General features: G+C 41.9%; 1 protein-coding gene across 1 annotated transcript in view; it reads left to right on the forward strand.

Moving 5' to 3' along the window:
• pid1 (phosphotyrosine interaction domain containing 1) overlaps positions 1-7,413 on the forward strand; it is a 34,835-nt gene extending 27,422 nt beyond the window's left edge. The window contains exon 3 of the mRNA XM_004561401.6: positions 4,836-7,413. Within this exon, the coding sequence (XP_004561458.1) occupies positions 4,836-5,336 (501 nt within the window). The 3' untranslated portion in view covers positions 5,337-7,413. The remainder of the gene's footprint in view (positions 1-4,835) is intronic.
• Positions 7,414-27,240: the final 19,827 nt, after the last annotated feature.

A 27,240-nucleotide genomic window follows, 5' to 3' on the forward strand; every position in this document is an offset into this window, starting at 1 on the left:
GTAGCTTTGACACTGAAGAAACGATGGCTCAGTTCTTTGTTCACATATTAAAATATAACCTAATAATATAAAAGCTGGATCTGTGCTGCCTTTAATCAGCAGCCAAGCCTAATAATAATCTCCAGATTTAGTTTCACATTTAGTTTGTCTGGAGTTCAAACAGTAGATGCACATTTATCACCTAGAGAGCACATTTTTAAAACCAGGTGTAAATGGGCTCAGTGTTGTCTCAGGAAAAAAATACCAGTGCAGATGAAATGGGTGATTCATGCACCGCAAACCAGAAAATCATGCACTTCCAGAGTTTTACTCGTCTATTTTCCTCTTTTTCTTCACATGAACACTGCCTCATTGAGCAATATTTTATTCTATTTCTAGCTGTCTCTCATCTTTCTTCTTGAGCAATCTAACAGTTTCCTCTTCAGCTGCATGTTTGGTTTGGACTTTAAAGAAATAAACTAATGTTTGCTCAGTCTGCTGACCTCCTCACTTCACACATTCCTCACTTATCTTTCTGTGTGCGCTGCACACACATGCACAAACCTGTATAGCTCTAGTATTAGTCTCTGCTTTCCTACAAAGTTAAGAAATTTACCACGACCAGCTCGGACTTGCCAAAATTAAATAGCAAAGTTTTGCTTTGAAAATCAAACATGTTTGTATCCTCTTGACCTCCTGGCTGGTCCCCTCTGAAAGCATCCTGAGAATGGATTTATTTGCTTTCAATAGCAGGCTGCTGCGGCTCTTTTTGAACAAGGCAGATCAACTAGATTATATCCTGATTTTCAAACACAGTAGCAGAATAGAGCCAGCGGAGCAGACATGTGGATGTAAGAGAAAACATTTAACTGTCTTTTTTTTGGCCTTGAATACAACCTGGCAAAGCAGCCAGCCTTCATTTAACTAGGAAGCAAGCAATCAGTAAAAACAACGGCAGATTAAACAAGTAACTCAATATCAAAATGGGAGACGCAGTGAAAAGTAACCATAATGACTCTTTATTTCTATTTGACGTACAAAAGGCACATTGTGGATGGTTGATGTATCTTGGCGTAGTCTTTGGATCTGTTGGCTGACTGAGTAACCGCCGTTTGGCTGCGAGAGGGTGTTGGGGCGGTTGGCTATCAAAACCACCCAGCCTCCAGGCTGCTCCTGCAGACCTGTGGTGCTCAGCTGAATGATGAATCCAGTGTGAAGCCTGCATGTCTCACATTAGTGCCCACCACTAATGAAAACCAGGCATGATCCAGGCTGCATTCGCTGCCTGGATCTCTTCCCGTGTTTTAAATTGGGAATCCACATTTTGTTGTACTGTAATCAGGGAATCGTGATATTATGAGGGCTCCTACACCATAGAGGGAGGCTGGAGTTTGTTTATATAAATGGAACAAATACAGATGCTACTTTTAAACAAGCTTTCCAGAGGATTCTTTGACCTACTTTTATGTGAGTTTATTCATCGGTCCACCTTATACTAGAGATGGCACGATACCACTTTTTTATGTCCGATACCGATACCGATATCATAAATTTGGATATCTGCCGATACCGATATGAATCCGATATAGTGTTTTTTAATCAACAAAACTGTTTTTTAAATATCTTGCTGCATTTTGTATAAGTTCATACTCAAGTTTAAAACAACAACTACACTAAAGCTATTCTGTTATACCTGTATGCAAAAAAAAATATTTCATAGTTCAGCAATACTGATCAATCTAATAAACTTAAACCTACACCATCCTCCCTATTCTGGTATTTTAAAGAGTGCTTAGCATAAATATTAAGCAACCTAACTAATAGGGTTCCAACTCCCAGCAACAACAAAAATAAATAAAAAATGGGGAACCACCCCTCACGCGCCACCTCATGATGCTTAATCGACGTAATCAACCTTAATTTGATGCAGTGTGAAAAAAAAATGCACAGAAATCAATTATTTTTCAAGAAATATTAAATAGATTCAACATCTTTCTTCAACAAAATTGCAGACTGCACAGATGGTACCTTCCCAAAGGAAAAAGTACTATAGCTTACTAGGGTATATATATATATATTAGACTTAATAGTTACTATATACAGTAATGGACTTCTATTCATTTTGCATCAAATTAAAACTTTGGCTGTCAGATAATTATTTATTAAAAGCTAGACATTTTAAATGAGAATAAGAAAGAAAAGTATGTCTTTGTGCCCCCTTTTCCCTGTTAATGCCCTATCGGCCCCCCTGGCTAAACTTTGCTAGATCCGCCCCTGCACAGTTACCAGCCGTCAGCTGCGTAGAAAAAGATCCTCGAGTAGAAAGTAATATTAAATAAATTCTAACAACAGCTTATCGAGCTTAAACGTGCTGCTGTTGTTCAGCCGCTGGTTTCCTCTTTCTGGTGCAAAGTGGGCCAAAAGCAAACTAGAGAGACGGACTCGCGACAGAAAAGCCGATCAGCCGATCGTTAAGCAGTTTCATGATTGAAGTAGCAGCAAGAAGAGGCAGTCGCTTGTTAAGCTTAATGCAGGAATGCTTTACAAACATTCAGAGATGGACTTACACACTTGCTTTACTTCTCTCGGGATAACTTTGTCGGAGATGAAATGCCGGGTTGCTAGCGAAGCTCCACATGCTATCCAGACCACCGACAGGTCCCGCATGCCACAGCCGCTCTATCACGTGATGCATACTGCTCCGACGTGCTAACGTTCTGAGGTGAGTTACGGCGTGTTGCAAGTTTTGTGAGGTGCTTTCGTGATATTTAATGGATCGGATTACATTTTTTATTTTTCTCCGATATCCGATCCAGTAATTTAGGTCAGTATCGGACCGATACCGATACGTAATATCGGATCGGTCCATCTCTACCTTATACTGGCAAAATATTCTAAACACTGTCGGTCCGGTTTGCAGCGTCATGTTGAATTCTGTCTTTAAAAAAATCTGAGATGCCTTTTCTGTGCTTTACTGTTATAAACTTTTTACAAGATTAAAAGAATGGTACTATTGTACTCCTACATCTATGTGTACACATTTTTTAGACCACTAAAGCAAATAATACTTTAAATTTCACATTTTTGAATTCTGAGAATTCAGAAATGAATCAAGAATAATGTTCAACCACTGAAACTTAATTTTTCTGGTCAGGAATGTTTCATATGGCAGTGAATCAAAGTCACAAAATGAGTCTGAATGTTGAACAAGCATTTTCAGTACAGATCTAAGGCTACTATAAACACATCAACTACAACTCCCTGTTGTAATTACTACATTTCTGTTTATACATGAATTAAACAAAACAAAAGGGTCTCGTGGCATTGGCCTTTATAAAATCCACTAAATGTATATTTAAAAAGGAAAGAGGAGACTGGAGAAACACCCTTCAAGCATGTTATAATTGTTGAAGTTGCATACTTGGTCCACCAGAGGGCAATCTGCAACTTCCTTGCTGGCAACAGTGTTTGGATTGCCACAAAAAACCAGCTGATCTGAGTGGAGTTGGACAGACTCGAAAAAGTTAAATAACGGCACCTAAAATGTGTTTTGTGTTGAATATATATCCATATCTGACCTTTTTGATCACCAGTTATCGGTATCAGTCGAAAACTCCTGTATCGTTTGGGCTCAATTAATGATACATTAATTTCATAATCGTGTCCCCCAAGCTTTTTGGTCCAGGTCCAGCTTTTCAGTTTTCCAGCTTTATGGTAATTGCCCTAAGCTTGGCCTGTCTATCCTCAACGCTTACACTGAAGAGTCCCATGCAGTCAAAAATGTAGCAGTGAACCAGCGCAGGTAGACTCGACTGGTCCAGACTAAACAAAATGGAAGCAGTTAAATTATATGATTAAATAAACCATGGCCCGGGCCTCTGCTTTGTGTCATTTTCTGTGTTTTTTGTCAGTCTGGCATGGATATCTGTTGGATGACGTTTTTGTTATCAGAATAGATGTGAGGATGGATATTTGGCTGGAATTTCTTTGGGAATAGTTTTATCAAGATCACTGTCTAGTTTGACATTCGAGTGTCGTGCATTGTGCCAGAAATGTTCACATTCAACACACATCACAATTCATAAATTCATAAATGTTGATATGATTGATACACTTTCCTCTCCTTTAGAATTTGCTTTTATTGTTGCTCACATGCTATCTGGAGCTATATTTTAAATATGCACTGCATGCAAGCCAGCCTCAGCGAACTCTTAAAGGGTTCAGAGTATTCCCCTGCCCCCGAATAAACAGGCAGGGGGGAAAACTCTTTGAGTGTTTGACTCATAGCAGGCATCTCCTCTGTGTATTTTTGTAAAGCCATAAAGAACAGCATGTAGAGAAGTGCACAAGTCAGCCATTATTTCTGGGCTGCTCTTGAACTGGCCACACTCCCCCCAAAAAACTCCAGCTTTGTTCGCTTCTTACGTCTCCCACCTTATCTCTCTCCATCTCCACAGTCTATCACTCACAGTGATAGACTTTCACAGTGATTAGTTTGACGACGACGACGAAGGCTCGTTTTGCTGTGATCATTCAGATCACATTCAGTTACAGAGTGACTCAGCAGTGACTTGCAGACGTTTACATGAGCTGAATGGGTGGATGCTCTTTTATAGATGCTGAAATATGATGTAATTATAACATGAAAAAAGATTATCCTATGCCCACTTATTTGTGGTGTTCCTCAAGGATCCAACCTTGTCCCACTGTTGCTTAGTTTACACCTTTTATGTTTAACTAAAGATTAAAGCACAGCGGTTCATTAGTAACCAATTTCATATGTAGATTTGTTAAGCATTGCATTGTAAATTAAAAAAAGAGTCTCACTGTAGATTTATGTATCTTGTTTGCTACAGGTGACCTATCTGGGCAAGGTGACAATCTCTGGGACGCAGTTCCTGTCTGGCTGCACAGAGTCGGCGGTGGTCGGTCTGGTGGAGCATCGCGCCCTGGCTCAGCAGCAGGGCACTTGTCCGGCTAGCGGCTCTCTGCTGGAGATCCGGCCCTTTCAGGTGCGTCTTCACCACATGGACGATCGCGGAGAGGCATCAGTAACCATGGACACCTACCAGGTGGCGCGCATCGCCTACTGCACAGCTGACCACAGCGTCAAACCCAACATATTTGCCTGGATCTACCGGGAGATCAACGACGACCTGTCCTTCCAGATGGACTGCCACGCTGTGGAGTGCGAGAGCAAGCTGGAGGCCAAGAAGCTGGCGCACTCGATGATGGAGGCTTTCCGCAAGACTTTCCACAGCATGCGTAGCGACGGCCGCATCCACAAGAGCGGGTCAACGGACGACTTTGCGGAAGACTCGTCCACCCCCGAAGACTCTACCCCAGACGATGGTTGAACTAAAACACAATACAATAAACACAAGATCCCCATCCTAACAAAGTGAGGGCTGACTGGAAGGATGGACAGATTACCTTCTCTCTCTCATTCTCCCTTGCTATTTTTCTGTTATCTATATGAAATAAAATGAACTGACCATATGAACCAATGCACCCAAGACAGTGAAGTAGCTTTTAACTATCGTAAAGGAAGTTACGAAACAATATTTACATAGAGGAATAGCAAAGTGCTGCCCCATTTTGAGTAAATACTCAGCAAACAGGCACCTTTCTAGTTGTTCTCAGTTGAATCTCTCAACGTTTCCATTTGCAACCCCTGTCAGCGCCTATCGTTCCTTAACCTTTAGATCAAGGAAACAAAGAAAACAAAGTTAAGTCCATGTTCTCCTAGCACCAGGTCAGAATAATCTACTGCCACTCTTGCCATGTAGGGACTCAGCAGAAAGATGTCTGGTCCCAACTCAGAGTTTATATGAGACTGTTGGAGCACATACATTCTTGAAATGTTTGATTATGTGGAACGTAATGCCTTCAGCCTTGGCAAAAGCAAACAAGAACGTGAAAGTAAAGCTAGGCCTTTACGCACTGCTCATATCTTTGCTATCGTACCTTAGTCCGAACCCTGAATATTATTCACAGAGCATAGCTGTTGATTCATTTAGACGATAGAGCTACTGCCTCTGTCTCTTAAAAAAGATTCAGAGTACGCGTACGGCACCTGGGAGAACATAGGTGCGAAATGTCTTTTAGAAGTTCTCACTGGAGTGAAAGCCCAGCCCCGTCCGAGACACCTTAACCACCCACATCCGACTTCTGTTTTAAGTATACCAAAATTCAGGCTCTCTTTTGCCTGTCACATTATGTGCCTCACTTTCCTCTCACATAAGTTTGGTCTCTTACCCAGGTCCCAGTGTGTATGCGTGGCCGCGTGTCTGCTCACAAGGTTTTATCCTACTCTTTGTCGGTGTAATTCCCAATTCTGTACTTTGTGTATATGGGGTGTACATGCGAGTGCTTGCAACTGTGTGTGTGTGCATGAAAAAGAAAAGGTAAGAGACGAGGAAGTACAATTCGTATTGTATGATTAGCTAGAAGTGAAGAGAGCATCTGCTTTTAAAATCAGGCGTCGTACTACGACCATTTGCCAAGTTTACTCAACTCCGTCTTGTACCAATCAAAAAGATAAGAGCGAGTGATTAAATGTGCCAGTCACACTGAGGTTGTAAGACCCCCTAAATCACAGCCATTCGAGATATAACGACTTACACCTCCTGGCCTCTGCTGAATGTATGAGTCCGACATACTGTGAGCACCTCACAGCATCTCCAGTCACGTCCAGTCTCCCGTAATCTCCTCGTGCTCTCAGACAGCTCTAAGGGGGGGGTGCTGCTCTGGCCCCGCAGGCAGTCGGCCAGTGACCAGCTGTCTCTGTGTGCTCTGTGTCATCCCTCCGAGTGACTGAGGCACCGTTGTGGAGGAGGAAAAAAAAACCCGAACTCTTTCTTCTTTTCTAACTGAACTGTCCTGAACAGACTGGAAACCATCGGTTGGAAATGGTCTTCAGTCAGCGACTCCAGCAGAATATTCAAACTTGTGTAAAGCTATACAAATGTTACACACATGTTGTATTTGATTCTTGCCTGATAAGCTTATGTAAATACAAATGTATCACTTCCCAAATATTACAGTATAAATGTCGATAGCTATTTTAAGTAATAAAGAAAAAATGTTGAGAACCATCATACAATACAGAAACAGTATTATAAAGCTTACTGTGAATAATAAGTGGAGAGCCTGATAGTGGTGGCTGTGAGTATGTGTGTGTGTGCACGCGTGTGTGTGTGTGTGTGTGTGTGTGTGAGGAAGAGATTTTATGTGTTTGGGGGAGTGCTGAGTATGGACAAGGCCAGAGGACGAGAACAGGAGAGAGCGTTTCTAAAGCTGTAGATTATACTGTGCCATGTCTGTCTGGAAACTCAGACGCGCTTTAAATGTTTAAAAAAATGTTACCGTAAGTGTTTTCTATACAGTGTTTGCAAAAATCAAAAATAATTGCATATAAAGTATTTACCAAGACCGAGCGTACGACAGTGTGGTCTGTTCTCTCTCAGTTTTCACTTCTGTCTCGTGTGTTCCCCCCTTTCGCCCAGATCTCAGCTAAAAGACGTTTTTTTGTTCTCCAGACTCTGCTGTATTTTAACCTGATGGATTCCCCGCTGAGGCCGCATGTGGGAGGATAAATACAAGGCATGCTCAGTTTCAGAGCAAACAGAATGGGTAACCAGATGATGTTCTGACGAGGTGCCAGGACAGATGTACACCATAACCTCAAGTGTCTGCTTATCCTCCATATGTGCAATGTTTCCACGCTTGATTGGGTTTTTTCCTGAAACCTAAAATGTATAAAAATCTCTTTTGTGGTGCATAATGTGCTGAGCAATTCCAGCATCTCCCACAATGCTCTAAACATACTCCTAAAAATAGCTTTATGGTGTGTTTCAGGTTTAAGTGTGACACAGCCACAGCCTTGTCCATCCTCTGAGGAGGTTTTTTTACTCTCCCCATTCTTCACATTCCTCAGACTTCCTCAGATCTTCCCTTTTATTGTCTTGTGTTGCTGTCCTCTCTGGCAGAATGTAGCAGCTCCCTTTTCTCTACAAAGCGCCCACATCAATAACAAGATAACTGCTTGCTCTCAGCTTCCGTGGCAGGCGATCATTTTGCGTCTTAAAAGCTGCAAAGAATTGGATGGAAAATGGATGCTGTGAAGAATGTAAAAGCATGTGCAATGTGAACACTGCCTCCCTCTGGCAGGCAGAGCGATTGCTTCTGCTCTGAAGGTTTTTTGTTCAAACAGGCCTTTTGCTCTTCTGATAAACTCCCCTTGATGATAATCATTTCTTTCATTTTGGTTACAGAGAAACAGATTGTTCTTGCCATGAAAATCACAGCCTCATTTAAAAACAAAACAGTGGTGCATTTTAAGGGGAAATAAATGCACAGTCTTTATCTCCAAATCTAAGCTATGGTTTTGTTGCTGTTTTCTTCTGTTAATAAACTGAGTTTTGCAGCATCAGCTGCAATCGTGCAATAATTCCCCCACAATGCTGATAATCATCGCTTTAATGGAAGTTTTAGAACAGTGTCAACAAAGCCTTCTGCCCCTCTTCTCTTCCAGCTCACTGTACACAAGCGTCCCTGTTTGGATGCTTCTTTGTCTTCGATCTGTGCTGAGCACACACCCACCCAATTGCTCTTGACTGTGCTCTTGTGTCTGACTGGCCCACTTCGAGCAGTGCATCAGTGCGCTGGGGCCCTGTGAGGCCCAGAAAGAGGCCACCCCGGCAGCTTGCTCTTCTGCTCCTCTCAGGCGTCAGTCAGTCAGTCAGCTCACAATACCACACTGTTACCACTCCAGCTGGCCGCTCTTCCTTCTCCGAGTCCCAGAACCGCCTGTCTATCCACCCGCCAAGGTCCTACACGCTTGAGGTCCGGCTGGGGAAGGGAGCCAATCTGGCTTCTGATCAGATTCCTCTATCTCCGCCTTACTTTGCTTATTCTCTCGGCTGCTGCCACCCAAGCAGGGGGCCTGGGCCTCTTAGAGAGAGAGAGAGATTGTGTGGTGCAGTACAGTAAACACATGTGTGTAACGTGTATGTGTGAAGTGGAACTGTGCACATTCTTTCGGCCTCTGGCTCGACTTTATAAGGCACACTTTTCATTGCATGAGACGCAAAACCTTGAGTGGTTAAATATGGTGAAAGAATTTTAAAACCTTTTTAGAATTTAAAAACCATCTGTGGTGAGAGTAGGAATACATTTCCTGTAGGAGCCAAAAGAAAAGAGCTGACATGTTTAGGTTCAATTTTACACAAGCAAAACTAAAACTGTGTTTTCCTAATCATGCACCATTACCACCTTCATGCTTTGCTTTAGCTTCTACAGTTGCCACACATCTGCAGGCTGCTTTGCAACCCGTCTCAAGCCGTGCTGCTCCCATGCATGCTGTCTTGCAGCTGCTCTCCCACATGGAAGGTCATAGAAGTCCCAGAAAAAAACTAATTAGTGTATGGAAATGATGATCTTCTTTTGGACTATAGTGGACTTAACTGAATTAGTGTGTCTCTGTTTTTCTGTAGCACCAATAAATAAAAATTAAAAAAAACCCACATAGCTGTTCCAGGAAACTTCAGTGAAAACTACTGGGAAATTATCAGGAAAATATTAGATCTGGAAAAGAAACCATGACAATGCTACAAATCGAAAGACTAGTTTAAAAAAAAGCAAAACTAAAGTACTGAGTAATGTATCCCCCAGACCTGAGCGTGAATTATTTCTTTCAGACATACAAAGCATTTCCTCTGATCATATCCAGATCCCCCCCCCCCCCCCCCCACTACCACGCATCCCTCCTGTTGGATAGTCCCTGAAGTCTTCATGTGATTTAAGATTCCTGTCATAATGAAATGTGGACTGGAATGAAGAGGGGGTGCCTGCGCCTGTCTGTCACAAGCTAAGACTCCAAACTCTCTCTTAACCTAAACCCAGAGGATTCAGCACACATTGCTGTTGCTATTGCTGCTGTAATACACGTAAGTCACATACAAATGAGATGCTGCCCTGAATCCCTCGGGGAAATGTCTGGACTAAGATCCAGGGGTAGCTGGTTTCTCAGGAACAAGGGATAAAGCTCTGAAAGAACAATAAGCTAAAACAGATCCCAAAGGAATGTCAGTGGCTCTGTCTGTAAAATCCCACCGTGTACTGTTTTTCTTATTATTGCAGGCCGTTACATACCTACTGTTATGTAGAGGTTTCATAGAAGTACGCTTGCAAAGGCACTTGCCCAAGATTTATAGTTTTCTGAACAGGACAAGCGGCCTGTTTTAGGTAACATGTAAGATATTCCAGCGTTCAAACCTCTGACACAGCAGAGAACTGTGATTGGACAGCAACCACGTGTCTGGCAAGATGTGGCTGTGATTTAGTGGTAGGTGTTGTGCTTGCTTGATTTCTGGAGTAAGATTGGCAGTGTAAGCAGCCTTAATGTAGCTCAGCACACACAGTTGGAAACAAGGGAAAGCTATACTGTCATTTAAAGCAGAGACCAAAGGTTTGTCTACCAGCAGAGATAACAAAAGTGCAGACATTCTTTACTTAAGTAGAAGTACAAATACTTGTGTTAAAAATACTATGGTAAAAGTTGAAGTACGGACTCATCTTCTTTACTCGAGTAAAAGTGAGAAAGTCTGGCGTGCACGCAAAGTAAGAAGTTAGGTCTTTGAAGTATGCATCTCTTAGCTATTTTTGTGCAAAGCTAACTGAACCTGGTGCTATATTAATGTAATAATAAAATAATATTAGTACATAGGAACTCTGATCGGCTGATCTATGCTAAGCGCTGCTGCTCTGAGCTGTACTGCTCTTTGTAGTTATACACAACGAGATGCAAGCACATGTCTCATGCGCTATCTGGCTAAATTCTATTCCCTTCACTGACAGTATACTGTTTATACTGTCTCTACACTAGACGGTTATTCCTTTGGTATAAAGGTCGAATAGATCTAAACATCATAACTGACCATGAACGCCACAGCTGCTCTGCAGCAGTCCGAAACACTGTTCTTTACTTAAATTAACCACATTACTGCAAGCTAACCTGTTAATCAAGCACTAAACCGCCGGGTGTTTTCATGCAACCTTTGAATAACACATATAATATAAAGTTCCAGTTTATCAAATGCCACGAGCAGCCCTTACCTTTGAAAGCAACCTCTCGTCTTCTTATCTTCTCCTGTCTTTCTCTTATCGTTGTCCATCTCTGAGTAAAGTTATCTCACACTCTTTTCTTTCTTTTCATTCCCCAAACAGTTTCAACACTAGTTTTTTACATAAATCTGTAACTTAGCCCATGTTCAGAAAACATGCTTCTGCTTTATGATTTCTTTCTTTATAACTTCAGACAAAAACAGATTTGGACTGTTCTAAGCCAGAGGTAGTAAAAGGAAAGAAGGGGTAAGGAGACACAAATGAGAGCATAGAAAGTGGAAAAGAATGCGTGAGGACAGTAGGGGGAAGGGGGGGGGGGGGGAAGAAAAACGATGAATAGGTGACAGGAGTCGAGATGGCTCATCTGGCTAGGCATGTTGCACCCAGATGTTGTGGGAGGAGTTTGGGCAATCCAACTCTGTCTGAACCAAACAGCTCACCAAATAAACAACATATGCATCAGTCTTGTAAATGAGGCCAATGACGCAAATATATCAATGCTTTAAAAGGAAGAGAAAAACTTCCCTCTTTGCAGCTATGTTAACTGAGCCTATACCAAACCACAAATACTGTATCCAGCTGGTGTTAACAACTTTGTCCACTTGGTGTCGTCATAGCTCAGCCTTTGAAAGCAAGTCACAGACTTGCAGCTTGTTTGAAGCAGGAGCACTAAAGGTACACCACAAAGTCCTTCCACACCTCTCGCTCTTTAATTTTTAAACAGAGTGAAAGGTGATTGGATCGATGACTCAACAGCTATTTTATGAAAATATGTGGGCCAGTTCTTTGTTATTTGCTTATAACAAAGCAAATTTTATTTGCTTAGGCAGATATTCCTGGCATTTGAATTTGGAAGCTCTTGCTCTGAACCCACAACATGCTAACAAAAGTGCTCTAACTGTGGGTCAGACTGCAAAAACCAAACAAATTCTCTAAAAAATATATTATAAATCAATAGTTTGGTACATTCTAAACAAAAAACAAAATGCACAACAACATGAAAAATCTCAAGGACCTCTTCAGAACATCCTGCCAACTCTCCAAGTCTATGAAAATTGAAGCGGTCACAGAAGAAAACCCCACTCCAGATGAATGACACAAACATAAATCTGTTTGAGTATTACTTTAAGTAAGGATAAAGCTCTGAAGCACATAACATAATTTGCAAGACATGTTGGAGCCAGAAGCAGCAGGATGAATTCTGAGTGCTCAACTTTATGCTGAGATTCAGCCAAATGCAGGAAAGTTTAATGCGAGTGCTCTTCAGTACAGCTGGACAAAGAACCGCAGGACACCTTGAAAGCAGTGCAGGACTCTTTGAAGGTAGAGGTGGAATATTCAGCAAAAGGCTCTCTCAGTCACCTCCAACCCAAAGGAGCATACGGGAAAACACTAACTGGAGCAAGGAATACCTGAGAACAGCTGCAGTGGAGGTCTGGCAAAGAAAGGTGTTATTTGGTGATGTCCACATGTTCCAGACATAGAAGACAACACACACACACACACACACTCACAATACTCAAATAAAATTATTTATAATGTGTAACCCTAACCTTTTTACTGGGTATAACAATGTCCAAAAATTTCCCAACATAACTGTAACTTGCTGAGGCTGTAAGACGGGAAACGGTGTGAACAGCATTAAATTTGGCATCAGCAAATATCCGGATATGACCGAAGCAAGACAAACACAGTCCATTTCAACAGCAATTCAATTCAATTCAATTTTATTTATATAACGCCTCAATGCAGCCTCAAGGCAGCCTCCTCAAATTAATCTAAATGTTAGAGGTGCCAAAAGGATATGTGAGCTATTCTCCCTCTTCTCAGTCACTGCAGGGTCTCTTTATTGAAAATGTCACGATGTCTTCTGGTTGAATAGCCTTTCACCTTTGCTGCCCTCCCCGCACCTCAGAACCTTTGAGATGAGCGTCAAGACGAGATCACTGAGCATTGAAGACATATCATGGTAACAGGTCATGTGGCCACAGATGATCCTGTATTCAGTCCAGAATTCAGCAAACAACCACATCTGACCAACAACCACTCACTTGCAGAGAATTTCTGTCCTAGCATCGTGCCTCAGGATTCAAATCCAGCCTCTGCCGACCCCTTAACAGCAGCTAAATGTGTGTCTCGGGTAATCCTGAAGCCAGAGGATCTGCAGGGTGTTGTGAAGATGAATCTTAGAGATCATCTTCAGAACACAGGACAGATCTCACAGCGCCGCCTTATTTCATCTGATGTTGTGTTTGTGTGGAAAGGATTTGTCCCCTTAAGCCAAGACTTCTAAACAGTGTGTGACAAAGACAGGCAAGCTTAGAGTAGAGCTGTCCTCACCACCAGCCAGATAACATAGCTTTATGATATCCTTTATGTATCGTTATTAGTTATAAAGCAAATAATCAAGAAGATTCTAACCTTGGTTGCCAACCTTCACCTAAATGAGCCGAAGCAAAGGCAAAGAAAATCTCCCCCAAAAGAGATTTTCTCTTCCTGAAGAACATCTTTAAAATGCTTTGAATTGCTCAGCCTGTTAATTAAAACAAATAACTAAGTTCACAATGAGAAACTCAGATTTTCTCTTGTATTATATGCGTGTATGTCCTAGCTGATGTGGTCTTAGAGTTGGCTACTATCACAATAACTGAAAATGAAAATATAACCTCACCATATGTGCAACAGAAATCATGGAAATCTGATAGAAGCAAACAAAATACTCTTTGAAAACTGTCAGGTTCTTTTTATCAGTACAGAGGAAAAAGGGTTTACAAATTCCTGCCAGTCTGGTTCTGCCTCAGCTGCCAACTGTTTGAAATTGCTGTGATTACATTTCGTACGCCAAAGCTTTTATTACACAGAATGTTTGAGTTTCTTTTAGCTGCGGATGCTAACAAAATATTTTCATCTGGATTAAACTGGCAATCTGCTCGAAGGGTAGTGAGCAGCAGATAGTGGTTAACCTTGGAATATGATGAATGTGACACAGATTGGAACCAAAATAGCAGAAGACAGCAAACTTTGCATAGAACTTTTTTTTTTAAAATGATACTCCTTTTTTGTGATATAAGCCTTTTTTTAAAATACACTCACGGGCCACTTTATTAGGCACTGTATTTAGTATTAGGGTGGTCTGCTCCTGTGTCATAATTTAAAAGCTCTTTGATATATGCTGGTAAAAAATGCAAAAAATGTCAGAGAAGTTTTATTTTGCATCTTTTTATCCGTTATATCTGCCTATGCTTGTCTGCACTACGTTCACAAGACTAGACACATCTTATTAGAAATAACTGATGACTGTATTAAAATACACACACCTGCCACTTTATTAGGTATACCCCGTACTGGGTTGGACCCTCTTTTTCTGCCTTCAGAACTGCCTTAATTCTTCATGGCATAGATTCAAAAAGGTGCTGGAAACATTCCTCCTTTCAGTCCATATTGACGTGACAGTGTCACACACTTGCTGCAAATTTGTCGGCTGCACATTCATGGTGAATTGTCCATTGCACCACATCCCAAAGGTGCTCTGTTGGATTGAGATCTGGTGACGGTCGAGCTGAGTTCATTTGAGTACGGTGAACTCAGTGTCACGTTCAAGAAACCAGTTTGAGATGATTTGAGCTTTGTGACATGGTGTGTTAACCTGCTTGGAAGCGGCCGTCAGTAGATGGGCACACAACAAAGGGAAGGACATGGCCAGCAACAATACACAGGTAGGTTGTGGTGTTTAAACGAGTTGATACTAAGAGTCCGAAAGTGTGCAAAGAAAACATCCCCTGTGCCATTACACTACCATCACCAGGAACATGAACCGTTGATAAAAGACAAAATGTGTCCAAGTTGTTCACTCCAAATTCTGATCCTACCATCTGAATGTAGAAATCGAGACTCATCAAACCAGGCAACATTTTTCAATCTCCAGTTCTCCTCTGTGAATTGTAACCTCAGTTTCCAGGAAGTAAGCTCCCAGCAGCTTCCTTCCCCTACCAATCATATTTTTTTATAACGACTTAAAGTAAGATAATACTGCGTCTATGTCTATTCTCAGCTACTAACAAGATCATATCATTAGCTCTGCCAAACTATTTCATCTAACCCCCTGAGAATATGTTTTCCAGTAGCAGAGCATAGTGACAGTTGACAAATTAAAGGAAAGAATACAAGCGAGAAAACATAAAGAATGCAAATATTTCCATGGAGGACAAAAAGGACTAGCCAAGAATAGCCATTTTTCACAGCAGGCATCTAAAGTGGTCAATGACAGTAAAAAACAAAGAAACTGTTCTGTTCTATATGTGCCACTGCAAGACATGCACCATACCAGAAAGCTGAAAAGCTTAAAAGCAACTAAAACCCAAATCATCATTATTTATTATTATCATCATTATTATTATTTCCCAGTGAGACAGTTAGTGAATTAGGAAGTAAAAGGATTATTAAGGAGGAAGAGAAGGCAGCTATGAAGAGGATGAAGACTGGAAAGGTGATGGTCAGAGGCATAAAGCCTATGAGCCATAACATAGATCTACAGAAAAAAAAGAGTTGGTGAAGCTAGTGCTGTAATAGCGTTGATGTTTATGAAACTTCTTAGAGAAGTAGCAAACAGGATGATCGATCCCCTGCTTGCTCTCTTGCAGCAAGACAGCCCCTGCACCAGACGCGCTAGCGTCCACTTCCAACTCGAAGAGGCGAGCGAAATCAGGAGCTGCAAGTACACAACAACGCCTTGATCGACCTGAACGCTGTTTGACATGCAGCAGACCACACAAAAGGCTTTGAGGGGCTAACGAGGTCGGTTAGAGGGCTTACCACAGCTGTTTTTACAGAACCCCCGATAGAACCTGGCCATGCCCAGAAACCGACGCAACGCGCGCCGAGTTTGTGGCACCGGAAAGTCCACCACGGCCTGAACTTTTGCGGTCATGGGCCGCACCTGCCCTTGTCCCACTTGCTTGCCCAAATAGGTAATAGTAGCCTTCCCAAACTCACATTTAGAAAGGTTGAGCGTGAGGGAGGCATTGTTGAACCGCCCAAACACCTCAGAAAGTGTTGCCAGATTTTCAGGCCATGAGGAAGAATAGATGACTACGTCATCCAAGTATGCCTCGCACCTAGGCACTCCACACAGCACCTGCTGCATAAGGCGTTGAAACGTTGTGGGCGCATTACGTAACCCGAAAGGCATCACTGTGTATTGGAGGAAGTGATCGGGCGTTACGAACGCAGAGATCTCCGAAGCTCTAGGTGTTAATGGAACCTGCCAGTACCCCTTCAATAGGTCCAGCTTTGTAACATACTGAGCAGAACCAACACGATCGAGGCAATCTTCCATCCGCGAGAGCGGAAATGAGTCCGGTTTCGTAACCGCATTCATTTTCCGGAAATCTCTGCAGAAGCGGGGCGTATTGTCCGCTTTTGGTACCAGAATACAAGGCGAGCTCCACGCGCTACGACTGGGAATGGCAAGACCATGCTCAATAAGATATCCAACTTCTTGCTGCATCAAGCTTCGCTTTGTGGGTTTTACACGATAAGCGTGCTGTTTTATCGGCCTGTCAGTTTCCACCGTGATGTCGTGACACAGCACAGATATTTGACTAGGGTGGTCAGAAAACAAAGGTTGATGAGCTGTCACTAACCCTAGGACATCCCTGCGAGTAGAGAGTGGCAAATGAGAGACAGAGGACTCCAAAGTTGCCAACATCTCGGAATTCCTCAACCGAGCCCCCGGCACACAGCCACTTTTCTCCATCAAAACATTGTCTTGTGGGTGGTACTCAGCTTCCGATCAGGCGTTTTAACGACGTAGTTAGTATCGCTGATTTTCCGATCCACCTCATAAGGACCAGAAAATCGAGCTCGAAGGTTAGACCCAGTCACCGGGAGCAGAACCAGCACCTTCTCCCCTGGGGCAAAAGTCCAAACCACAGATTTCTTGTCAAACCGTGCTTTCATGCCGCCCTGGGCTCGCCTCAAGTGGTCGCGGGCCAACTGACATACACAAGAGAGACATTCCTTAAAAGCACACAGATAATCCAACACATTATGCTCCACCCGATGCGATTCGGACAACCATTTCTCCTTAAGCAATCGCAACGGCCCGCGTACCATGTGTCCAAGAACGAGATCAGCTGGGCAGAAACCGAGGGATTCCTGCTTGGCTACTCAAACGGCAAACAACAATAAGGGAAGCCCCTCATCCCACTCCTTACCAGTCCCGAGACAATACTTTGACAACATAGACTTCAATGTCTGGTGAAACCTCTCCAGAGCCCCTTGCGACTCAGGATGATACGGACTAGATGTCTGATCTCAACTCGCAGCTCCTTTAATAGCTGCGTGAATATCTTTGACATGAAATTCGTGCCCTGATCAGTTCGTATTACCCTGGGCAACCCGAAAGTGGAAAAGAACTTCGTAAGAGCTTTCACTATGCCTTTGGTCTTCACAGTACGCAATGGAAACGCCTCAGGGAAACGAGTAGCGGCACACATTACTGTCAATATATACTGATGGCCAGATTTCGTCTTCGGTAAGGGGCCCACACAGTCCAACAACACACGCTCAAAGGGCTCCCCAATCACCAGGATAGGTTGGAGGGGCGCAGGCAGAATCGGCTTGTTCGGTTTTCCCACCATTTGACATGTGTGACACGAGCGACAATGTTTTGCCACATCAGCTTTAAGCCCAGGCCAAAAAAAAAATGGCGCAGCATGCGCTGATATGTCTTATTGATGCCAAGATGCCGAGCCGAGCTGGCATTGTGTGCAAGGCTCAGAACCCGAGATCGGTACTCCTTCGGCACCACCACCTGGTGTACCTTGTGCAGGCCAGTTGGAGCAGGAGACCACGATCTCTGTAACACGCAGCTCTCAATAAAAAACATCACTGGCATGTCAGACTCCCCCTGTTTTGCAGCGAAAGTGTAACAGGGCTTTAGCGTCACATAACACTGTTGAGCTTCAATTAGCAGGTCCTTCATGATATTTAGGCTCAAATTCATATCTATGGGCAACATAGCCGAGTCATTACCCCTCACCACACTCTCAGAGCCCTCGGAAGTGGCCCCCATCTGCAGTAGCCAAAAACGAGTTCTCCAAATCTACCACTCCCTCCATTTTGCGAGCCTGGGCCCGCGTAATTGCGCAGGAAGAAAACAGTCCCAGCGGGAGGGAGGCAGGATCAGCAGCAGAAATGTGAATCCCCAAAATCTCCGGAGACGGGAAAACACGCCCGCCTGCTAAATCATTCCCCAAAATGAAAGAAACTCCCGCGATTGGCAACCGCGTGTGCACAGCGACTTTCACATACCCTGAAACCAAAGGCGACTGCAAAAACACCATGTGCACAGAGGTGCTTGTAATACTCATTTTAATATATATATATATGTGTGTGTGTATAACTCTGTAACTTCTGTCGGTGCTGTGCTTTTTTGGAAATCGAATTTCCCAGAGGAACCTACCCGAGGGATTAATAAAGTTCTATCTTATCTTATCTTATCTCTTATCTTAATCCCCCACACCAATATGTTCGAGCCACATGATGACTGCTCCGATAAGGGCAACACAGACTCCAACAGGAGAGAATGATAAGCACCGGTATCCCTCAAAATAGTCACCGGCACCCAATCAGTTTCCTCACCCGTTAAGGAAGCAAACCCATGGGAAACAAACAGGGAAAAGTGCGGATCAACGTCACCCATCGTATCCCCACCCACGTCGGCAGGGGGTAACACCGATGAAGGCGCCGTTTCAATCAGCCCCACCCTGCCAGACACCACCACACCCCTGGCTTCTTTTCTTTTCAGCGCCGGACATGCGGCGATTAAATGCCCAAAGCCATGACAATAAAAGCACGCATGGGGAACGGTCTCTGTTCGGGCACCTCGGCTGGGAACAATTTCTCCACACAAAACACACTTTTATGGGTTAAAACAAACTCTTCCGCCAGAAGCGCGGCGTCAGGAGTGTCAGTGAAGATGGTGCAGGACACGAATGAGGACAGTGACAGAAATGGTAGATGAATTCAAGGTGGGAGGGGGATTACATCAGGGATGAGCTCTAAACCTTTTCTTGTTTACGATGGTGATAAACAGGCTGACAAATGAAGCCAGGCAGGAGTCTATGTGGACTATGATGTTTGCGGCATGACACTGTGATTTGTACTGAGATCAGGGTTTAAGCAGATAAGAACGGAGCGTCAACCACCCCAAGCAACGATGCACAAGAGAGTCTATCTCCAGTGGGTGGAGATGAGTGTTAGGGGTGATTTGAAACAGAAGGATAGCAGCAAGCTTGAAAGGAAAGACCTGCTACGATGTATGATTAGGAAGCAGTGGCAGTGACACAAAAGGAGGTGGCAGTAGAGTTGCAGATGTCATTATTAGTCATTGGGAGTGAGCACAATGGACAGGATTAGAAATGAATGCATTAGAGGGACAGCTCAGGTTGATCAGTTTCAGATGGAAGACTGAGATGATTTGGACATGTACAGGATAGTGAAGGAGGAAATGCAGAGGGTTGTAGTGACAGAGGAGGACGCTAGAGGTATGATGATCCACTGGAGTGGCACACAAAAAGAGCACCTGAAAGAAGAAGATGAACGAGATTGATTATAATCACTAAAGGACTTGATGATGTTTTCCCTTAGGAGTTGCTTTTATTGTCAGGAAACACTGGTTATCTTCGTAGACATTAGTTTTTGGTGAAGTTATTATTCTGTAATTGGACACTTGAGAAAATAACTGATTACCAATACTGGAGGGTTCTCCTTCATGTTTCTTATTGCCAGTGTTGCGGCTGAAATCTAATTATCTGAGTGACTAACTTGTCATTTTCAATTACGATGACGGCTCAGAGGTCTCAGGAGCAGTGAGAATATAAGGTGCTGCACAGATTCAGAGCTGATGGTAACACTGATGAGCACTTTTTACCGTTCTTATTCACTATAGCTGTTATTTGTTGGACTACCTTCAGAGCTTTACTTCATCTTCAAATTGTGAACATGCGATCGTGGCCACACAAAATCCTCTGTGGGAATTTCGGCTCCTCAGAGGGTGTCCCGAATACACTTGAGGACAACAAAACGTGTACTAACGCCTCTGCTAATGAGGTGCAGGACATCTGCTGTCAGAACATGCTGCTGAGCAACCGAGCAATGTCAGATGTAATAATGTTGCTCATCATCTTGTCAGCACACTTCATTGGAGATAATCACCCCATCTCCTCTCTTCACTGCACGGGGACCGAAAAGGTCGCAGGTCAACCTATCTAGATGAGTGGAGAGGCTCGCGCTGTGCTACTGAAATAAGACGCAGCCTGAATTTTAAACCTTGGGATCCTCCCTCTGGTCATTCACAGTCTGGTCCCTGCTCTTTGCTGTAGCTGATAGACCATAAGGTTTCAATCTTAGGCATGCAAATTTTTATTTAGTACTAAACTGCATTTAAATGTGAAGTTGTTTAAATCTTGTATAAGTGCATTGAAGTACAACACTGAATTCTGTTTTTTGTTATTACCAGTTAATCAATTATCTTTAGAAATAGAGAAATTAAGCTGTTTGGCACTGTATTAGTGAGCTATTATGAAGCCTAAAAATATTACCTTTAATTTTGCATCAGATCCCCAGGTGGCAAAAGTTCTTCACAGGTGATCTTGTTTAAAAGGCGAACATTTTGAACATTCACACTTAAATGACTCAAAAAAGCAAGGAAAAAAGAAGAAGAAAAAACACACACAGGATTTACTCGCAGACAGATGCTGTGTGTAAGCTGAAAAGCTTCAGCCTTTGAAAAGCCTAAAAAAAACCCCAGTAGGTGAATAGAGGCTCACGTTACTGCAATCCATCTGGCTCACAGTATCCGTAGGTTTGGATTCTTACTTTAAACGGAACAATAGATGTACACTATCGGCAAATAACCTTTCCCGTGTTTGAAAACACACACATTAGAAATGATCATGAGAATCACAACTCACAATCATTTCTAATGTGAACTTCGGTAGATTTTCTTACTCTACATGATGTGATCAGCTGATTTAGGTTGCTCTTTGTGGATTTAATGACTGAATTCAATAGGATGTCAGCAGATGTTTCACAGCTGTCCTGACTGATGTCCATCCCCTACACTGACACTATGCTGTTTAAACTGTCTTTACACTAGACAGTAAGTTGGCATTCAGTGAATGAATCTAAGCATCATCATCTTAAATGCAAATTCATCTCTGCTACCTTAGATGTAACCTAAATCTGACCATAAGCACTGCAGCTGCTGTGCACTAGTCCAACACAACGCCTTACTGTGAATTCATCCCATGCAAACTAACCTGTTTATCCTGGACAAAACTACCCACATTTTCATGCAACATTTGATCAACACAAGTTTGTGTATCTTAGTTTTTTGCAGGACATTTCACAAAATGAAAATACATAATTTATCAAAACACATCACATACAAATCCAATATGTGATTAAAATGATGACATCACGTGTAAAATTTAAATTTGCAGTTTATCAAGCGTCACTGTGCAATCCTTACCGTTAAATCTAACCTTTCTTCCTACATCCTTCTCTATTGCTGAGTGAAGATGGCTGTCTTTCTTTTCCCTTCCTGTGAACTACAGAAAGAAAAAGAAATACTCAAGTAAAGTACAAATACCAGAAAATTCTACTTAACTACAGTAACTAAGGGAGTACTTCGTTACTCCCTACCTCTGCTGATGAGACAGTGCTGCAAAAGTCCTTTAAACAAACTGAACTGGAGGTTTTGAAAATGTGAGACATTTGAGCTACGTACCAATTTCCTGCATAGTAACAGTCATCCTATTAAACATCACCTCTGGATAGATGTGTTAAATAGACTAGAAAAATATCTATTATGATTGTATAGCCTTACAATTGCATGTGATGAGTTTTAACCTCTCATCGATCAGGTTAAGTCTATACTGGCAATTATTTTTTCTTCCTGAAGCAACATATAATGAATCACACATCTTTTTCTGGGTATTGACTTCTACACCAACTCACGAACAGAAAGTCAACTGAATAGTTGACGAACAGAAGGCCAACTGAATAGTTGGCCTTCTGTTCATGACACCCACCATGTAACAACCTCTCTTCTTCTGAGAGAAGAAGAGAGGTTGTTACATGGACCACATTTCTCTGGTCCACCTTTGCCTACTTGAGCAGATCGATAAGCTTTATAGCCATAAAGCCCCAGACTGTGGTCATCACAAACCTTCAGACTCTCTGGTATAGACTTGCTCTGACACTAAAATTAGAAACATGCTCAGCAATGTTTGCTTAGGAGGGTTCCTCCACAGTTACAGAGCTAAAATCTGCATTACATCACTGCACAGCAGTGTTGATCAAATTACTTGAAAAATTAATTAGTAACTAATTACTGATTACTTCTCCAAAAAAAAGTAATCTGTTTACTTAACTGATTACTTATTTTGAAAAGTAATTAGTTACTTAGTTACTTTTTCAAAAAACATGATACACAACCTGAATAGGTAATAAAGCAATCGAGCTTTCAGACCAATTCTACTTTTTCTGCATAATCCATCATATAAAATGTAATCAACTGAAAAAGTCTCTTCTTGAAGCTTTTGTTAATCTTTTAACTTTATGCATCAAGCAAAAATTTAATTATATGCAACAGTCTTTGACCTGAAGAAATTTGTTTAACATTTATACATATTTTATTTATTTATTCCAGCATATAGAATATATTTTGTGTTTACACTCACGCTTTCAAATAGATGCAAGTAAAACACAGCAGAAAATAAATAAAATCAAAGACTCAGCGGCACTATCGTTTTTAAATCTATTTTCCGCTGTTTAGCAGGAGTGGGGCCAGTGGAGGTGAACCTCCGCGGTGATGTCAGTGGGGGGATCTCTGTGAATTTCACATACCTGTGGCAGCGTGCTCGGTACTTGATCAGAAGTTTAGGGGTTTTTTTTTGCTGTAAATATTAGTTTTCTTCCCATGCAGTGTACAGTGGATGCTAATGTTTTTGTCACTTTTTACAGAATCAAACTCAAAGTAAGGTCAGTACTTTCAGGCTTTAAACGCTACATGGTCGTACTCTCTCCCGCACTCGTCATATTATCCATTGATGATCTGCACACGTCTGTTACCACGAACGCCACACGCACTTACGTCATTTTTCATGAGACACTCACAAACAAAATCACGGTTTAGTAATGCAGTAACGCAGCGTGCTTACGAGAAAGTAACAGTAGTCTAATTACTTTTGTTGCAATAGTAATCCCTTACTTTACTTGTTACTTGAAAAAAGTAATCGGATTACAGTAACGCGTTACTTGTAACACGTTACTGCCCATCTCTGCTGCACAGTGATTAATAAAAACAAAGATCATGGCATTTGCCTGAGAGTTTAAATTCCCAAATGCCCCTGATTTTTTTTAAAGAACTTTAACAGGTCGCTCTCAAATGTCCAAGAGGTTTTAACCACATGTCACTGAGGGGGTGAGGGGAGCTTCTTTTTCTGTTGTGAACAAACATATTAACAGCTGTCTTTATTCACTTTTTTCATATATACATATATATATAAAGTGTGTGTGTGTGTGTGTGTGTGTGTGTGTGTGTGTGTGTGTGTGTGTGTGTGTGTGTGTGTGTGCATTTCTATTGTCCCTTCCATTGTGTTCTGTAATTTTAGACGGCCTCCCTCTACATTATCTAGATTTGCCTGTCAATGTGTCACATCGCTCCACAGGGCTCCAGATCCAGGACTGAGTTAAGCTGCAAAGAATCAAGGTTTCTAAAACTGGGAATGATTTTAGAATCAATAGATACTCATTGCATTATAGAAATTTGCCAGTTTCTCCAAGCAGTTTCCCCCAAACAATAAAAATGCATGTTAGCCACACCAACATGGTGATGCTGGTTAAGGCGGTAATGGTAGATGCTGTTCCTTGACCCGCTTTGACACCACCACATACCTCAAACTAGGTCAGAACTCTGTGTTAACTGCATGTATTAACACTAACACACATCCCAAAACACACAATTTCACACTTTCTACTCACATTCCATGGACCAGCACATATTTGTATTGACGTATTAGACTCATGACCTGAAAGTGAGTGTCCTTTAAAAGATGTGACATGTCCTCTTAAGGTTACATACAAATGACTGTTTAATGAGATGTTGTCTTTGGGCTTGTCTCCTGGTGTCACAGCTGGCTCGGTTCATGAAAAAAATAAGCACGGAAGCTGCTTTAGGGGAGCAGACAATAACAGGAAATATACAGACTTCAGCACTTGATATGATTGGACTTTTTCCATGAATAATAACAGAGGTGTGGACTCGAGTCACATGACTTGGACTCGAGTCAGACTCGAGTCATTAATTTTATGACTTTAGACTTGACTTGAAAAAATGTTCTAAGACTTGTGACTTGACTTGGACTTTTACACCAATGACTTGGGACTTGAATTGGACTTGAACCGGTTTACTTGAAAAGACTTGATATTTTACCCCAAATATAAAATCTAACATGCATATTATATAGAGATTGAAAATGTGACGTCATTCACGGGTAGAACCGCAAAGGATTCTGGGAACTCGTGGCAAGCGGTACTAGCGTACGCAGGCTTTCAATTAAAATCAGTTATACAGCGATAAAAAGAAACACAAAAATGTCAAGAAGCTGTTGTATTATTAACTGCAATAGCCGGTCACATGACAGCCACGGGAAGCCGACGGGTAAAGAGATCGGTTGTTATCGGATTACGTCGTTGAAGAGAAATTGTTCAAGCCATGTTTCCGAAGTAACAAAGACGCGACTGGATTGCAGCCATTCAAAGATCAAATATAACATCCCAGAACACTCCAGCTCACAGGTTAGTCTGCTCCAAGCATTTACACGAAGGTCAGTGTTTTTTAGTAGTTAATACGTCATTTTTCTTAACATAAATGGTGATATAGGTTACAAGCAAGTCTGGCGCTGAACAGAAATTGTCGCGCTATGCTCCTTTATTTATTGTGCATAAATAGTGAATTGTCCTGACACAATATTGCGTTTCGCTTCTGTTATTATGGTACATTGACAAAAACATATACTTTTATTCACAGGATAAAACAGGTTTTTTGTATCACTAATTGCCCAGTACGATTACAGCATACAATATTATTGTCACTGCTACATTTCTGTGATGCTACCAGAAATTATTTCCACTACTAATTAATTACCGTTGAGCTCAAAGGTCCTATTAATAAACGGTTAAGGAATGTGTATTTATGACGACGATTTGTGAGACTGGTAAACTTATGATACGTACGATGGTCTTTCGTTCTACACGGTGCATTTCAAGGTCCTGCACCCATCTGTCGGTAAACTGTACCTGGGCTTGTTGCAGTGACCTGAAGTTACTAAACTTCATGAGTGTATGCACTCACTCCAAGAACCGTATGATTATAAATATGCATATAAATATGCTAAGATGAGATAGCTGACTTCATCTAACTAGCAAATGTTGTCCAGGCTACGTTGGTGATACAGTTTTTTTTAATGTGTATGATATTTTTGTCATGCGATTTTAAAGCTGGTCCTACAACCGCATCCAAGAATAACATGCAGCTTATCTCAGAACTGTCGGTGAAAATTATTCTTGGAGCTAGGTTTAATTGAGCTGCATTTTAAAGAGGTGCAATTTCACAATTTGTGTATATTTTCTAAGTTCACTATTTTGTCATGTGTTGAGAAAAACACAGATTTTAAAATTACATGGTCTAATATTTACATTTAGCATAACTGCAACATTATTTTTTCGTTGTTTTTTTTTTAAAGACTCGAAAGGACTTGAAATTCAAAGTTTCAGACTTGTGACTTGACTCGGACTTTTACACCAGTGACTTGAGACTCGACTCTGACTTGCCTGACATTACTTGAGACTTGACTTGAGACTTGAGGATAAAGACTTGAGACTTACTTGAGACTTGCAAAACAATGACTTGGTCCCACCTCTGAATAATAATATATCTTTTGTGAATAACTGAGGGTATACAAGCATTGCATCTCAGGGTAATGAGGCCTCAGCAGTTTAAGCAAAAAGGTTCGTTGTCCAATCGCGCCTGGGCTCCTTTTGTGCAGAGTCTGTGTGGTGCTCGGTTTCCTCGGTTCAAAGACTTGATGTGAATAGTTATCTGTCTCTCTTTGTTAGGCTGTGATAGACTGGCAACCTGTCCTGGGTGTACCCCACCAAAGTCAGCTGAAACAGGCTCCAGCACCCTCTGCAACCTTAGTCGTACAAGTATTTAAAACGGATCAATTTTTGTTGACTGTTCCTTTAATTTGTCATAAAAACAATCAATCTTAGCAAATACTCAAAATGAAAGAATATTTAGGGTCTAACCATGTCAGTCCAAATGTACACATGCCAATATGTGTTGTTTGTACAGTGGTTTCACAGGTTGAAATATGGACAGGCTGTAAATATAATCGCATAACCTTTAACTAGAAAATCTGTGGTTTTCCCCACTTCGATTTGCTTTGGTTGACAGGCAATCTCCATCCTTCAGTCTCTCTGTGCTTGTTTGATAATCCCGGTTTCCTTCCCACCCTACTCCTGACCTTTCTGTGAATACATCACAATTCTCCGTCAGTGCTCTGACATTTCCCTGCTGACCCTCAACGTTCACTACGGGCCTCGGGATAGCAAACAACAAGGCCAGGTGGTTCAGACGTCAAAGCGGGATTTTTTTAGTGTTTGAATGGTGACGGTACTGTTTTACAGAAAGATGGAGATGCAATTGTTTAGCTGCCTGGGTCGAAGAAACTCTCTGATGTTGGTATTCTCAGTGTCTGAAGGACAACAGCCTGCACAGAAAAAAAGTTTATCTGATGTTTTGCTGTCAGAATGATTCAATCCACAATACTGTAGAGTACAAATGGTCTGTTTACAGAATGAAGATTACTCTCAGTGAGCTGTGAGGTCCAAAGGAAGCAGTGTCACTACTGATCCGCTGGTTTATGTTCATGCGTGAAAATGGAAACACGGTGTGAAATGAGTTTCTTCCTGTGCGCAGGCTCTGCATTTGCTTTGTCAAAAAGGACAGTGTAAACCTAACAAGCCGTAGGAAACCAATCCTTTTCATTAGCAGGGTAA

This window comes from Maylandia zebra, linkage group LG14, assembly GCF_041146795.1.
Source record: "Maylandia zebra isolate NMK-2024a linkage group LG14, Mzebra_GT3a, whole genome shotgun sequence".
Lineage (NCBI taxonomy): Eukaryota > Metazoa > Chordata > Actinopteri > Cichliformes > Cichlidae > Maylandia > Maylandia zebra.